This window comes from Plasmodium berghei (genome assembly GCF_900002375.2).
Source record: "Plasmodium berghei ANKA genome assembly, chromosome: 1".
NCBI lineage: Eukaryota > Apicomplexa > Aconoidasida > Haemosporida > Plasmodiidae > Plasmodium > Plasmodium berghei.
In genome coordinates this window covers 287,582-301,041 of record NC_036159.2, presented here as the reverse complement: position 1 = coordinate 301,041, position 13,460 = coordinate 287,582, and the positions used below count along the sequence as shown (strand labels likewise).

The following is a 13,460-nucleotide window of genomic DNA, read 5'->3' as shown; positions in this document are numbered from 1 at the left end:
CATACATTAATAATAATTTATTCATATGCATTATTTTTTTATTTCATCTTTCTTTGTATTGCATAGAATGAACTTATTTTTCCTTTATTCAAAATTATAAGATACTTTATATATAATAATTTTTATAAATATTATTCTTTTTCATAAAAATATATATTACATATATGAGTATTTATATTATTATATTTTACAACTTCTTTTCACAGATATATAATTTTTTTTTTTCTTAACCTATTAAGTTTATAAATTTAGTAAAAAATATTGTAGCATAAATATTTCTTTTAAATATGGAAATATATATATGCATTAATTGTGGTATTCGTTATGAGCTTAAAATTATCCATCAAACTGGTTTTACACAAAAGAAAATATATTGTTTTATTGATTTTTTTAACTATCCTGGTTGTATATATATTCATTTTTATATACCACCATGTGTGTATGCATATATACTTCATGCATGAACGCATGTTACTGCTGAAAAAAAAACCATTATTTTATTATACTACCCATGGATAGTTTACTGTTTTTTTTCTATTCCTACACATATAAACGGACTTATGTATATACCTCCAAATAATATTTACACAACAAAAATGCAATTGACAATTTTTATTAGGTAGCAAAAAGTATAAGTTTATTGTATCCATTTGTGATACATAATATCTTCTGAATAAAAAAAAAAAAAAACTAGCCAAAATACTTAAATGATAAAATAAAAAAATGGCTAGTTCGCCAAATTTTATCCTCTTAATGAATTGAGGAAAATTAGGGGATGTATATTAGTGGGGATTATGCAAATATGCTTATCATTGTTTATTTTTTATGGGTATTTTTTTGGGGGGTATAATAGAAGTCTGATAATTTTGTATGAACTTAAAAAAAAATATGTACATTCATAAAAAAATGATAAAATGGCAAATTACTATAAGTAAAATATTTTCCCATTTTATGCATACTGTTCAATGCACAATAATAAAATACATACTAATTAAACAAGTGAAATAATTTACAAAAAAATAGTGTTACATAATATTAGCAATAAATGCAACAATTTCAACTTAAAAAAAGAGGGAATTAGCAAGTTTATGTCATATGCTAATCGAATAGTTATTCAAGGTTTTCAATATTTTTTCCTGTAAAAAAAATTAACGTATAAAATATTAATAGTTATATATGGTGCACTAATAATTATGCCTATAACGACATTAATTTATTTATGTCAATTTAAAAGATAATATGAAAAGGTGTTGTTTACTTATTTAATTCCCCATGAATATTTATATATTTTTTATTTCTCTTATTTCTATTATTTGTTTTTTTTGGTCTTACCGTTAATCGAGTAACATCAATTTGATAAATGCACGAAAGAAACAAAAATGCAAAGGGAAATATGCTCTTTAAAAGAGCCTCGATAATAAATTGAAATATATTATATTTAAAAAATATGTTTTGGGTTGCCAAAAACATGGTTATCAAATTTTCAATAATATTTTTAAAAGAAATTTCAAACATATGGATAATGGTGTATAACAAAGATTTATCTATATAGCATTTAATGGTTTTTAAAATAAATATAATATTATAAAAATAGGAAATTAAAAAGGAATACTTTAATTTCCCAGCAATTTTTTCTTGGTAATGTTCTTGACTAAATTTGCTTGAATTTTTTGGTTCGTTTTCATTAATTTCTTTTGTTCTATTTTTATTTAAATCAAAAAAAGTTTTAGCATTTTTAATGAAAAATTCTCTTTGTTTTTTTAGTTCGGCATCTATCGAATTGGGTAATCGATTTGTCTCAACACCCCATACTTCTTTAGAATCATTTTTTTCATTGTTGTTTCCTTTGTCAAAGAACAAAATATTTTGATAAAAAATATTATTATTGGCTTGAAGGAAATCATAGATATATGCCACAAATATTTTGTTTATAAAGTTATCCATCACAATGGAAAAACTTATACATGGATTAGCATTATCTTCTTTTAATATTAAACTGTTTAAGTTATGTTTTCTATACTTTTGTAAATCCAACACGGTTTCCTTAATTTTGTTGTTTTGAATTAGCGATTGTATTGCGATGTAATGATTAAGAAATATATTTTTCTTTTTACTTTTTTTTTTGAAATCCTTTTTTATATTTTGTGGACAATTTTTTATTACATCATCATATTTTTTATCCTCTTCTTCATATAAATATTCAACAAAATTATAGTGATTTTTAAATGATTTCTTTTCTTGAAACCCAATATTTGTTACCTTTTTTTTTGAACTGTTTTTTTTTTCGTTATTTTTAAAAAATAATTTTTTTTTATTTTTAAAGAACACATAATAATACATATAGTTAAATATGCAAGTGTTTAAATTTAAAAAGGGATATTTCCAAGTTGAAATATTGTTATTTCTAAAAAAAAAATAACTGTCTAATATATTTTCTTCGTTTATATTTTTATTAAATTCATCCATAAATTTCGTTATATCATGCAATATATGTTTTTTTTTTTTTGAACTGTACATAAAATCGTAATTCTTTTCCATTTCAGGGGGTAGTTTTAGATTTGAATTAGACAATCTAGTGTCGTCTCGTTTGTAACAATCAGCCGAATTGATATTATTATTGTCATTACTATAATTACTATTTGTTTTATTTTTTTTCATAACAATTCGCTCATTAAGCTTATTCAACAAACGTATATTACTTGTGTGCATATGGACATCATTGTTTTCATTTAAACGGGGCGAATTCCCTTGTGTTATTTTAATATGTACTAAGGATAAAGCGAAATAATATATAAATGCTATATGTTTATATAAATTTGTATCTACTCCGTTAAATAATTTTTGATATATATTTTTTAATTTTAGAATCTCATTTAAAAATAGCTGTAATATTTCGTAACTATGTAAATTTTTTTTTTGTGTTGCTTGCCCTCTGTTATTCTCACAAGCAAATAGTCGTTCTCTTATTTTTGTTAATATATTATAATGTTTAAGTTTTAAGAATTTATTTTTGATGTATTCCTCACCATTTTTGTCTATTGCATGATGATTATCAATAATATGATCTACATTATTGCTAATATTTCCAGTGTCGTTATTATCATTATAATTGGCTAGTTTACTACTTTTTTCTGAACAATTAAGGCTTTTTATTTCGTCTTGTTTTCCCACTACATTTTGGGGTGTGTAATTATGATCGATTTTATTTTCATCAAATTTTAATGTGTTAAAATAATTAAATATATCGGACAAATATTGTATGTACAATTTTAATTTATCTACATCGTTCGTTTTCACAATTAAATTGCAAATAATTTTTTTAATTTTTTTAATTTGTTTATTCACAGTTTGTTCATAACTTTTTAAATAATTAACTAAGCAATCATTGCTGAATTTATTATTATAACAATATTGGTGAAGACATGGTTTTATGTTGCAACATAGTTTTATATATTTTATACAATTGGGCAAATTTTCTTCATGTTCATTACTATTAATATATTTATGAATTAATAAAGGTATTTTGAAGATTTCAGAAAAAAATATATTATTTGATAAAACATTTTCGCTAGTTAAATAATTTAAATCCTTTACATCCTTTTTATATTCATCACTTTGAAACAATTCTGTAATTTTGTTGTATATTATATTTACATCCTCAATTATTGTTTTTTTATTTTGTACATTATTTTCAAGCTCTTTATAAAGAATAGAGCTTTTAACAAAGATATATGGATATTTTGAAATCAAATTTTTCATATCTTTTATATTGTCATTCCTTTCCTTTGTTAAAGCCATTTTTTTAGTAATAATAAATGTACTAATATCTTCACCGTCATTTTTAAATATATTTTTTATTTCTTTTTTATGTAAATAATATTCATCCATATTTAGTTCTTTCATTTTTTGATAAAACAATTAAAAGGATAAAAGTATCCAAAAAAGAAATATATGTCGTTTGTGTTAAGAATGATATGTACTGATTACATGAACAAGTGCATGCATCATATCTCTAAAAGTGGGAATATGTATATAATATATAATAGTTACCAATGTGTAGTAATTTATATGCAGTAGATTTTGATAAATAGAAATATTTTATAAAATTTAAAAATAATATATTTATTTTGTGAGAAAAAATACATATGTAAGGAATAAAACGGAACAAGAACTTTAAATTTTAATAAACACTGAAAACGAACAAATATAAGTCACCCAATATATATTTATCGTTTAATTATTATTTTATTATATTAGAAAATTAAAAAAATAGAGAATTTCAATTATCATCAATACTATTATAATATGTATGATACACATGCACATGTTGTATTTTCTTTATAATTCACATACTAGGGCTAAATTTGTGATACATTTATGGAAAAATTCGAATAAGTAAGAAAACATAATAGAAATAAACCTTATGATAATGTTTTTGAATAAAACGAGAATTTCATTTTTGCATCAATTGAAATTGCTTTTTTTTTATACTTTTCTTTTATTCTCTTTTTAATATTTAAATGTTTTGTTGGCCATAAAAATATATGCATAGCCATGCACATACATAAAATATATTGATAATAAATCATGTAATTTCCCTCACACTTTTAAATATGTACAACATATTAGGCCTATAAAATAATATAATGAATATTACAGAAATGTAAAAATAATCGGAAAATTGATAAAAATAGTATATAAGTAAAAAAAAAAAAAAATTCCCCCCCAAAAAACCGATTATATTATAAAGCATTTTGCATATTATAAAAAATTAAAAAGCTAAAAACATCAAAAGCTCAAATTAAATGTGCAATTATAAATTATACAAATATCGTGATACAAACTTAAAACTAATATAAGTGTTACAAAAAAAATCAGCAAATTTGTAAAATGACCAAAAAAGAGCATATACTAGTAAACATCAACATGCCTCTATATATTATTTAATGTGCATTTCTGGGGATAATAATTTAAAACTTCTCGTCAAAAAATTTAATAGTTTTAACAATTATTTCTGTGCATTCATCCAATTGTTCTTTTGTGATACATAAAGGTGGTGTTAAACGAATTGTTTTGTCATGAACATCCCTAGTAATTAAACCATTTTCTTTTAATTTCAAGCAAATATCTAAAACATTAACTAGTTCATTTTTGAATTCAATAGCACATAATAAACCTTTACCTCTTATATCTCTAACAATTTTACTATCTTTTAATTTTCTTTTTAAATTTTCTAAAAATGGGCCACCTAATTTTTCAGAATTTTCACATAATTTCTCATTAATTAATACATTTAATGCTTCAACACATATAGATGCAGCTAATGGATTTCCACCATATGTTGAACCATGCTCTCCGGGTTTTATAACAAGCATAACATTATCATTTGCTAAAACAGCGGATATAGGATAATGACCTCCTGACAATGCCTTACCTAATAAGATTACATCTGGTTTAACATTGTAGTGATGTACACATAATAATTTTCCGGTTCTACCTAATCCTGTTTGAATTTCATCAGCAACAAATAAAACATTATATTTTTTACATATGTCATATACACCTTGGAAATAGTTATCTGATGGTACAATAACACCTGCTTCCCCTTGAATCGGTTCAACAATGAATGCACAAACATTGGGATCTTTTAATTCTTCTTCTAAAGCTTCTAAGTCATCATAAGGAACCTTGGAAAATTGTGGAGCAAATGGACCAAAATTATATGTACATTTTATTGTAGTAGATGCAGATATGCAACCTAAAGTTCTTCCTGAAAAATTATTTTTGCATACAACAATTTTAGCCATATTTTCTGGAATCTTTTTAACTTCATATCCCCATTTTCTACATAATTTATATGCGGTTTCGTTAGCTTCTGCTCCGGTATTCATCATTAATACTTTGTCATAACCAAGTAAATTTGAAAGATATCGCTCACATATTCCTAAAGATACACTAAAAAATGCTCTACTACAAATTGTTAAGTTTTTAGCTTGATTAATCATAGCATTTAATATATTTGGGTGACAATGGCCTTGGTTAACTGATGAGTATGCAGATAAAAAATCATAGTATTTTTTATCATTAACGTCATAAACAAATACACCTTTAGCTCTTTTTAATACAACGGGAATGGGATCATAATTGTGAGCTCCATATTTCAATTCGTTGTTTATATAATCTTCTGGTGTTTTTAAGTCTTTGACAAATTCCATTTTGAACAATCTAAAAATTGCGTAATAACACAAAAAATATGACCATGTGCAGGCCAAATTGTTACTTTTTTATAAAATACATTGCATGCACATAAATTTTATGGAAAAACAAAAATCGAAAAAAATAAGTACAAATGCAGGACAGAACACATTGCAAATGTATGTGTGGGTAATAACATGCATGTGGTTTTATATTTCCTCGGTTTAATGCATATTTTTTCGAAATATTAGAAAAGCTTACTTTTAAAATTAACAAATGTTAAAAAATCGGAAAACACAAGTTTAATGCGGAAAGTTTGGTTTAAATTAAATAATGAGTTTATATAATTATACGGATGGTACGGAATTTTTGTAATTTTAAAGTACAAGATTACAATATAACGATTAAATTTAATTAATTTCGCTTTAATTATAATATAATAAGCTTATATTGGAAATAAAATTGTATGTCATGTGGGAAATTTGAAAATTTTTGAAATAAATTAATTTAAAATAGTTTAAAATTAAGTGTGCTAAATAATCTTTTTAACGTTTTTATAAAAATGTGATATTTATCATAATACATTTTTCAAATTTCACGTGAAATTAAAAGTATTATTTTTTTAATTTTAATTAACGGTTTTTAAGCGAAAAATCATAGACGAGTGTGATAAGGGGTACATATAAAAATGTTCATAAAATGAGCAAAATCTGTAAATTTTATTACTCATCTATAATATTATAAGTAGAAAATTGGAATTCAATTTTTTATGAAAAACAAAAAAATAGCAATTTTATATGGATATTTTTTTCTCGATATTGTACCCATGTAATATTTTCTCCTAACGCATTAATATTTGCACGCATACAGTTATATTTTTTTGCTATACCCCTAGAACTTTAATAATATATAGAAAAGTAATTATTCTTTGAACAATTTTTACAAAGGGGAAGAGGATAGTATGAAAGTTATGTTTTGTGTGCAATATGAATGTAATTCCTATGATATTTATGAACATATGCTGAAAACCAAGTTATAATGCACCTTATATATAGAGATAAATATTAGTAGATATATATAATAAACCGTAATCAAGGTAAAAATTGAATTTTTAGTCAGAGAATATTTTTTTTAATTTATATATGCACTATTTACATAAGTTCCTGAATTGTTCATAAAATTTGGTGTATACCCATTCCAATTTTTTTTTTTAATTTGTATTATAATAGCTAGCTTATAAAAATGAAGGTTGGAATTGTAAAATAAAACCCTTGAAATAAAAATCATTTTATTGCAAATGCTATTCATAACTATATAATTTAAATTTCCAAATTGAAAAAACACATATATATTTCTACACATTCTTATATATGTGAAATTCCAATACCTTGGGTAACAATTATATGTACATAAAATGTGAAAGCTGTAAATTTATATTTCCACACATTTTTTTTAATTTGCGGGACAATGTAATATTAGTCTATAACTCATTTTTATTGTAATCATATAGTTATAACTTATTTGTTTAAAAAAAAAAAAAGAGATAAATAAATTTTTTTATTTAAAATGTTTTTAATAGGGACAAAGTAATATTACCATTTATAACTACTCATTAGTATTTATCAAGTTCCATATATTTTTGGGGATTTTTTTTTTGTGTGTTTTAGTGAATAGATTAACTTGTATGAAATGACCGTTAATATTACTGATAAAAAATGCACATACAAAAGGATCGACTAAACGCGTATGCTTATATGTATATAATATGCATATATTTATAAGTTGGGAAAAAATATATAATAATAAAACAAAAATAATCATTACATAACATCATGTATACATGCCTTACGCATATATTAGATATATAAGATATGAATAACTTTTATTTGTGGATTTGGAAAAAGATAAATAAAATGTGTTTGCAATTAGGAGAATTGTAATATATTCTTATAAAGTTAATTTATCTCTCCATAAAATAAACAAAACTTGTAAAAAATAGAAAAAGAATGTAATAAAATAAACAAGTGAATGTGTATCGTTTTGCTTGTGTTTATTTTTCGCCTCCCATTGATTTTCCTGCTCTTATTATTTCATCAACTAAAAGGATTTGTTGTGCTATTGCAGTTGAAATTGATATGATCTGTTTCTTTACACAGTAATTATCATAAATACCTATAAAAAAATAAAATAAAAATAAAATAATAAGCACTCGAACTGCTAAAAGTGGCAAAAGTAGTATTATTTTCCAATTCGTACCTCGAAGGTGGGGTATTATAGGCTCTCCAGAATCAAGGTCAACACCCAGAGGCTCTGCTGGGTTTTCATTGTATTTGTCTATGACATTAAAGAGTGATTGATGTATATCTAATCCACTATTTTCTAACAAAACTTTTGGAATGTTTAACAAACTGTTAGCATAAATGTCAAATGAGAATTTTTGTTTTCCTTTAATTTTTTTTTCCTCGTCTTTTAATTTATTATAAGCAGCAATTTCAAAAGCTCCCGCACCAGATATAACACAATTATCATCAATTGCATTCTTAATACTTCTTAATCCATCTCTAATTGCATCTTTAATTTGTTTAATTGTATAATCATTAGGAGCTTGTATAAATATAGTACAACTTTTAGGATTTAAAACATCTTCTATAAATGTATATTTTTCATCATTTACACATATTTCATATACTAAACCTGCATATCCAATATCATCATCTACAATATCATATACATTATTACATGGATTTCCACCACAACATAAAACAATACGTTCTAGATTTCTTCTTTTAATTCTTCGCAATGCCATAATATTTTCTTTTGCTAATAAATCTAAACTCATAGGATCAATACCTTTTTGATTAAAAACTGCAAAGTTATACATTTCGCCTGTTTCTTTAAATTTTTTTTCTATTATATTTTTTTTTATTTCAATTATTTTTTTTATTTTATCATCTGTGAACTTTCTTTCTGATTCAACTAATTTATCTCGATCTTCTGCATTTGAATAAACAAATGATGAAAATACTTCACTTTTTTCATATTCTAAGCTAGTATTTAAAACTAATATAAAACATTTTGTTAATCTATTAGGCATATTAGGATGTCGACACCCATGATCAAGTACCATACCTCGAACAAGTTTTGTATTTATACTCATATTTCTTTTTATATCCATAATTTCGATCATATGCAAATCTATTTGTTTATTTTTATTATAAACAATTTGAATACTGTCTACTAAATCTTCTGATAATTTGTCTGCTAACTGAATTGGTAATTTAGTTCTAACACATGTTTTAGCAACATTGTACAATATTTCTTTATTAAAATGATTTTCCATATTTATTGGAATTTTCATTGTATTTAATAAATCAAATAAAATATTTTTGATAGTATCAAATCCCTGTGTAATAATCCGAGGATGTATATTTTCATATAATATATATTTTTCTGATAAATAAATTAACCCTGTTGTTATTATTAAATTACTACTTGACCCATCCCCTAAATTTTCATCAATACTTGAACATATTCTACCTAACATAGTTGCTGTTGGATGTTGTATCATCATTTCATTTAATAATACATTACCATCTTTTGTTATTTTTATAGCCCCTGATGCGCTTACTAGCATTTTGTAACTTCCTTTTGGGCCAAGATTACTTTTTATTATTTCATACATCCCCTTGCTCGCATTTATATTTGTGAGCAACACATTTGTTGAGCGTAGGCTATCTGCCTTTTTGTTTAGCATGTGTACCGACATCTGCAAAAGAACCAAATAGAAAAAATTGACAAATTTGAAAAATGCAGAAAAAATTGAGCAAAACAAGTTCAGTCTTGAAATTGCAGTTTTTATTTATAACTTTCAAACAAGGTGAAGTATTCAATTACCTTTATTTTTTTAATTTAATTATTTAAGCCGTAATGTTTTCTTATTTGTTATATCACAAACTGTTAAATATTTACGAGAGCATTTGATATGTATATAAATAAATGTGCGAAATATGGAATAAATAAATAAATAAATAAATATATGGAATATGCAAGTACATGCCAAAATTATGTGCAATGAAAAAAAAATATAAACTTGCAAAAATTGTAAAAATATATAAATATAGAGAAATGGAAAAATGGAAATGAATATTTTCTCCTATCTATAGCTAAATCTTTGATGCTATTTTATTTGTATATTAAATTTTATAAAAATAATACAAAGCTAATATTTATGTAAATGTGGGGTATACAATTATGTATTATAAACTGTGATATAATAGTGAATTTTATTTTATTATTAAATTTTTTTTTTTTTATTCTACATGTTTTTCTATTCATAAACTCGAAACATAACATATATAATATTTGCCGAAAAAAATGTTTCACAAAAAAAAAATATATATATAACCCAACCTTCAAAATAATGCGACACATATATAGGAATGAAAAAATGAAATAATTTTTGCACTAAAAAAAGTACTACCAAAATAAAATACTTTTTCAAAAAAAATGAAGTTATTTTTTTATAATAATTTGTTTGTTTTCTTTTTTTATGTACATATGTATACACATATTTTTTGTTAGTATTCCCAATGTTATATGATTGCGCATTTTTTTTTTTGAAAAATAAATTCTTATCATTTCTATATATTATAAAATACTATACTCCAAATAAAAATATATAATCGTTTTTTTTTATTATTTATTCATTTTTATGTATAAAGGAAATAATTTCATTGAACTTATTCAACTAACAATTGGAAAGGAATAGAGATATAAAAAGGGTACATATTTTTTTCACAAACAAAATAAAACAAACAATTATAAAGATAACGAAAATGTAAAGGTTTTATACATTAAAATGCTTATGTATCAAATGGTTGGTAATTCTTAGATATTAAACAGAAAAGAAATAATTAAAATTATGAATATAATATATAATCATAATATTTTATACATATCTTTACTATTAAAAAAATAAGGGCGATAAAATGTTACACACATAAATGTAGAGAAAATATTAAGATTGAGGATATACCATTAAATCTTATAGAAGTTCATATAATTTTTATATTTTTCAACGTCTAATATTTATTCACACATATATATATATATATATATATATATACGTCTGTAGAAAATAAATTTAAAGATGGATTATATATTTGTGTACATTTTTCTCCTTTTTAACAACATGCTAATTTTTTATTTTTTTTTATTTTTGGGGGTTTAGAGTTTTTAGTTATATGGGGATATATAAATACATAACCTTGTGACGGGTTTAAGCCGTTATTTGGCTGATATCCCAATTGATAAGGATTAAAATTATACATACTAATTGTGTCTGTTCTATTTGATTGATAATAAATATTTGCTTTGCTATTTCCTATATTTTTACTTTGTTTATCATTTATATTTTCGCTTCTTTCTAATAATCCTGGACTTGTATTATATTTTATATAATCCTTTGATTCGCTATCAAATAATTTACCAAATATACTACTCCCTTTCCATTGGTGTTTACATGATCTTATTTTTTTATTTTGCAACTCCCAATCGTTACACTTAGAATTGCTATCATTTTCTTTTTCAACTATTTTTTCATTTTCTTTTTCAACGATTTTTTCATTTTCTTTTTCAATATCTTTCTCATCATTTTCTTTTTCAATATCTTTCTCATCATTTTCTTTTTCAATATCTTTCTCATCATTTTCTTTTTCAATATCTTTCTCATCATTTTCTTTTTCAATATATGTTACATCATTCCCCTTTTCCCCAATTCCCCCTTCATCAAGGGTATTTCTTTGCTCGTTTTCCCCATTACTATCTGCTTCATCTGTATTAACTTGAACATGGATAGAGCAAATGAAAATAAATAATTAATAAAAGATCAAATGGAAAAAAGTACAATAAACAAATGAGATATACATAATACTATGTTCATTTAGAGTGCTAAAACCACTTTCGCACAAAATAAATATATTTAAAATGCAATTATTTTTCCTGAATTGTTCAGGTTATTTAAATAATAATGGAATAAATGCATAAACTACATGTCATGCTCATGCAAAAAATATATGGCAGCGTATTAATGAAAAAAAATTTAAGAATAAGTTGCGCACACAAACCCATAGATATGTATATATAGAAAGAAAATGAAGAAAAGAAAATGATTTAATTAGCAATCCGTTTTCCATATAAAAAAAAGCAGAAAAAAAATACTTATATACCTGATATGTTTGTTCCATATATATTTTCCATAATTTTAAAAATAGTTGAAAGGTAATTTATATTTTTATTTAATTCTGTCTAAAATTATTATTAACAGAATAGAGAATTTATTAAGCTCATTAAAAAAAAAATTATAAAATAATATGATATGTTCATATAATATTTTAAACATAATATGAAATGCAAAAAAATATAATAATTGAAAATTATACTTTATTCAAAAAAAAGGTTATACTAAAATGTATTAAAAAATTAATACATGTCTTGATATATTTTTCTCAACATTTCCCTTCCTTTTTTGCACAATGATATAGAAATATAGAAGAATGAAGTAAAAAAATAAAGAGAAATAAAATTTTTAGACATTAAACTATTTTAAGTATAAATATTCAGAATATATAAAAACTATAAGTTAAATAACTTTCTTATTACAAAATGTATGACAATTCCTTGTTGGAACAAAATCATACATAGTGAAAAAAAAAAAAAAACTTATTTTTCATTTCGTTGTTTGTAATAAAAATTTGTTAGCTTCAGTGGGATATGCTAAACGCTTACAAATTTACGATATATTTTTATTTTATTATTATCACTTTTCTATTTCTCAATTTATCGTTTTATTTGTGTGTGCGAAACAAAATGGAGCCACGACATTTGAATAACCATAGATATGTTACAAATAAGTTAGTAAAATATATAGACAGTTATATGGCCATATATATATATATATATGTATATATTTGTGTTAATAAATGGCATTGTTATAAAATGGATTAAGGAAAACTATATATATTTTTATTTTTAATTTGCTAAACATTTTTTTTATAAAAACTGATTAGGGGTAAAGGAAAAAGGAGCATTCCCATTTGTATATCCGTCAAATAACAAAAGCAATGGCTTAAATAGTATGGAGGGTTTGGGGTTTTATTTTTATTAAATGTTTTTTATACAAAAATGTGGTGTATCAAAAATACAAATTTTTACAAACTTATATAATGCTATATTTCTATGCATTTATAATATATATAATGCTTATT

General features: G+C 23.2%; 4 protein-coding genes across 4 annotated transcripts; all 4 read right to left on the bottom strand.

The window, feature by feature from the left end:
- Window positions 1-1,091: 1,091 nt before the first annotated feature.
- On the bottom strand, window positions 1,092-3,903 carry PBANKA_0107500 (conserved Plasmodium protein, unknown function; the record flags this gene model as incomplete). The annotated part of the gene is made up of 2 exons (XM_034568371.1): window positions 1,092-1,136; window positions 1,333-3,903. 2 exons carry the CDS (start codon window positions 3,901-3,903, stop codon window positions 1,092-1,094), a joined length of 2,616 nt encoding a protein of 871 aa, XP_034419675.1.
- Window positions 3,904-4,970: 1,067 nt separating this feature from the next.
- On the bottom strand, window positions 4,971-6,215 carry PBANKA_0107400 (ornithine aminotransferase, putative; the record flags this gene model as incomplete). Its single annotated transcript, XM_034568360.1, has 1 exon — window positions 4,971-6,215. The coding sequence occupies one exon, from the start codon at window positions 6,213-6,215 to the stop codon at window positions 4,971-4,973; it is 1,245 nt and encodes a 414-aa protein (XP_034419674.1).
- A 2,030-nt stretch (window positions 6,216-8,245) lies between these two features.
- On the bottom strand, window positions 8,246-9,961 carry PBANKA_0107300 (T-complex protein 1 subunit zeta, putative; the record flags this gene model as incomplete). Its single annotated transcript, XM_034568349.1, has 2 exons — window positions 8,246-8,367; window positions 8,452-9,961. 2 exons carry the CDS (start codon window positions 9,959-9,961, stop codon window positions 8,246-8,248), a joined length of 1,632 nt encoding a protein of 543 aa, XP_034419673.1.
- Window positions 9,962-11,378: 1,417 nt separating this feature from the next.
- Window positions 11,379-12,453, bottom strand: PBANKA_0107200 (conserved Plasmodium protein, unknown function; the record flags this gene model as incomplete). The annotated part of the gene is made up of 2 exons (XM_034568338.1): window positions 11,379-12,037; window positions 12,423-12,453. The coding sequence occupies 2 exons, from the start codon at window positions 12,451-12,453 to the stop codon at window positions 11,379-11,381; spliced, it is 690 nt and encodes a 229-aa protein (XP_034419672.1).
- Window positions 12,454-13,460: the final 1,007 nt, after the last annotated feature.